The sequence below is a fragment of the Condylura cristata genome, unplaced genomic scaffold, assembly GCF_000260355.1.
Source record: "Condylura cristata isolate star-nosed mole 26May11 unplaced genomic scaffold, ConCri1.0 scaffold00040, whole genome shotgun sequence".
NCBI lineage: Eukaryota > Metazoa > Chordata > Mammalia > Eulipotyphla > Talpidae > Condylura > Condylura cristata.
The window spans coordinates 2,606,618-2,609,115 of NW_004567141.1; the positions used below are offsets into that span (position 1 = coordinate 2,606,618).

At 47.6% G+C, this 2,498-nt stretch overlaps 1 protein-coding gene across 1 annotated transcript; it reads left to right on the top strand.

Annotated features, from left to right (window-relative positions):
* The first annotated feature begins 619 nt into the window (after positions 1 to 619).
* On the top strand, positions 620 to 855 carry SPRR4 (small proline-rich protein 4). Its single transcript, XM_004693622.2, has one exon. It carries the CDS (start codon positions 620 to 622, stop codon positions 830 to 832), a length of 213 nt encoding a protein of 70 aa, XP_004693679.1. The 3' UTR covers positions 833 to 855.
* Positions 856 to 2,498: the final 1,643 nt, after the last annotated feature.

A 2,498-nucleotide genomic window follows, 5' to 3' on the forward strand; every position in this document is an offset into this window, starting at 1 on the left:
TCCTTCCCTCTAGTGATCGAATTGGCCTTCAATTCCCAAGGTCTCCAGAGAGGGTTAGAACCACTACCTGACAGCCAAGTTAAATGACTTACCTTCACATCCCAGGGTGAGTCAGGGGTGGAGCAGGAATTAGAACTCTGAGTTCCTGGTACAGGCTTTCTCCACCCCGTCACTTACACACCACAGCACTTCCCTGTAACACAGAGACTGCTCCTGCGACCCTGCCCCTTCATCCTTGCCCACACTCAGTGCCTGCATTACCGAAGGGGCCAGTGTACATTGGGGATCCATGCGGTAAGATCTCATGCCTTGACTTTGCAAAAGACCTGGCTACCTCTGGCTCTTCAACCAGCACCCCATCTTATTTCCGTAAGACTGAAGTTCAGTTAAGTCCGGAGGGAGAGAGAGACAACAGGGAATTAGCATAGTGTGGAAGAAGAAAGAAAGAGGAAGAGGGCAACAGTGTGTGTGAATCAATCCTTTAATCAATTTGAGGTTATTAATCATTAATTGGGTTTCTTGGATTTTGGAGGAAAAATGTCTTTTAGGTATTCTAGGGAGAGGAGGTGGGGGAGCCCTTCTCATGTTGTTTCTTTCAGGCTCAACTGTTGCAGCAGCAATGTCTTCACAACAGCAGCAACAGCAGCAGCAGCAGCAGGTGAAGCAGCCCTGTCAGCCACCCCCTGTCAAATGCCAAGAAACAAATGCTCCAAAAACCAAGGATGCATGTGCTCCCCAGGCCAAGAAGCAAAGCTCACCCAAGGGCACAGCCATCCCAGCCCAGCAGAAGAGTCCCTCAGCCCAGCAAGCCCCCAAGAGCAAGCCGAAATAAGGAGGGGCGGGGTACACCTGCCCCCATCCAGACCACCAGATGGAGTCTTCTCTCTGCTCCTTTCTCCCCAGCTCCTCTTCCACCCCCTTCACCGCAGGGTCCCATGATGCCTTGTGAGGGTCACTTCCCATTGAGTGCATCACACCACCGCCTTGTCCCTAGTCTTGTCCTGTACCCCACTCTGATGCTGCCCAGATGGGCAAAGTCATCCTCCCCAGCCTCCAACATGGCCACAGCTGTGGTCCCTGAAGGTCCCATGGGAAGGAGTGTATCTGGACTTCTTTGGGGGTTTTACCTTGACTAGTGGGGACAGCAGAAGCTGGAGATTCTGCTTCATTCTCCTCATTTCCCCTCCCTGAGCATCGTTCCTGTTTCCTCCTCCAATAAATCCAGGCTGCACATCATTGTCTCTGCCATGGCCCCTGTCTGTGACCTAGTTGTTGGTTCAGAGGTGATAATTGGGGAGTGTGTGTCCAGGTGCAGTCCTGTGGACAGGGTGCTGTAGTAACTGATGATGGGCGATCAGATCCTGATGCATCCTGGGTAAAGAAGGCAAGAGAGAATGAAGGACTCGTTGGCATGAACCTGGGAGACTCTTTCTAACTAACCGTGGCTAGGGAAGGACAACAGAAGGGAAGGGTAACTCCCACCAGGAGGAGACTCTAGCACACCTGGTGAATGTGGGTTCTGCCTCTAGGAAGTTGTTCTGACCAAGTAGGGAAAAAAAAAAACATACATAAATGATTTAAGTGTACTACACAGGACTTCTACGAATGTGCACACATGAATTTTTCAGGTATTTATTTATCACCCATTCATCTACTCATAACTCACACATCATTCATTCACTCAAACCCACACTCCCTCACTTACTTACTCACCATCTAATATTTAGCAGGTTCTAGTATGCATTCAGCTTTCTGTTTGATCATGTGGGTTTCACACAGCTACCTGGAGACAGTCTGTTCTGAGTGTCAGTCGAGTCTAGGGATGTCACAATCATTTTCTTACTCAGGGAAAGGCTTTTGTGGGATAACCGTATAGGGAGCATGTGCCATTTTATTGTTGGTTTTGCCTATTAGTCAAACTCTATGGCTCATGAAACGAGGCCTGTTTTTACAGTTGGCCTCCTAGCTCTGGTACAGGTCTGGCTGCCTAGATTAGAAAGAAGTAGCAAACCAAACCGCCCAAATATGAAAATTTGAAGGAGAGACCCTATGTGGACAAGAGTTGCTAAACAGATCAGATTTCTCCTCTTCAAATTTATTTGTTCTTCTTTTGTATTTTGCAAAAGCAGTAGTAAATTGTTTCTTCATTCAGCATCTGTACAGAAAAAGAATTAATAAGCACCTTCTCCATTTCCCTTAAAATTGTTATCCATGGTTGATATACCCAAATAGTAATTACTTAAAACTCCATGGGTACAAGGGTTAAGGAAAGTCAGAATGTCCTTAAAATAGTCAAAATTCGAAAGGAATGTTCCACTGGAGGAATTTTGTGAGGTCCCCTGAGCCCTGATTACTGCATCCTGATGTCACTCCTAGGTGGTTGGAAAGGCTGACACATCTTAGCAGGCACCTTGCCTGGCTCCTTCCTTCAAAGCAACAGTCAGTTTCTTGGTCACCTGGTGTTCGAGTATCCTCTCCTGTCTCCCTGGAAACCTCTG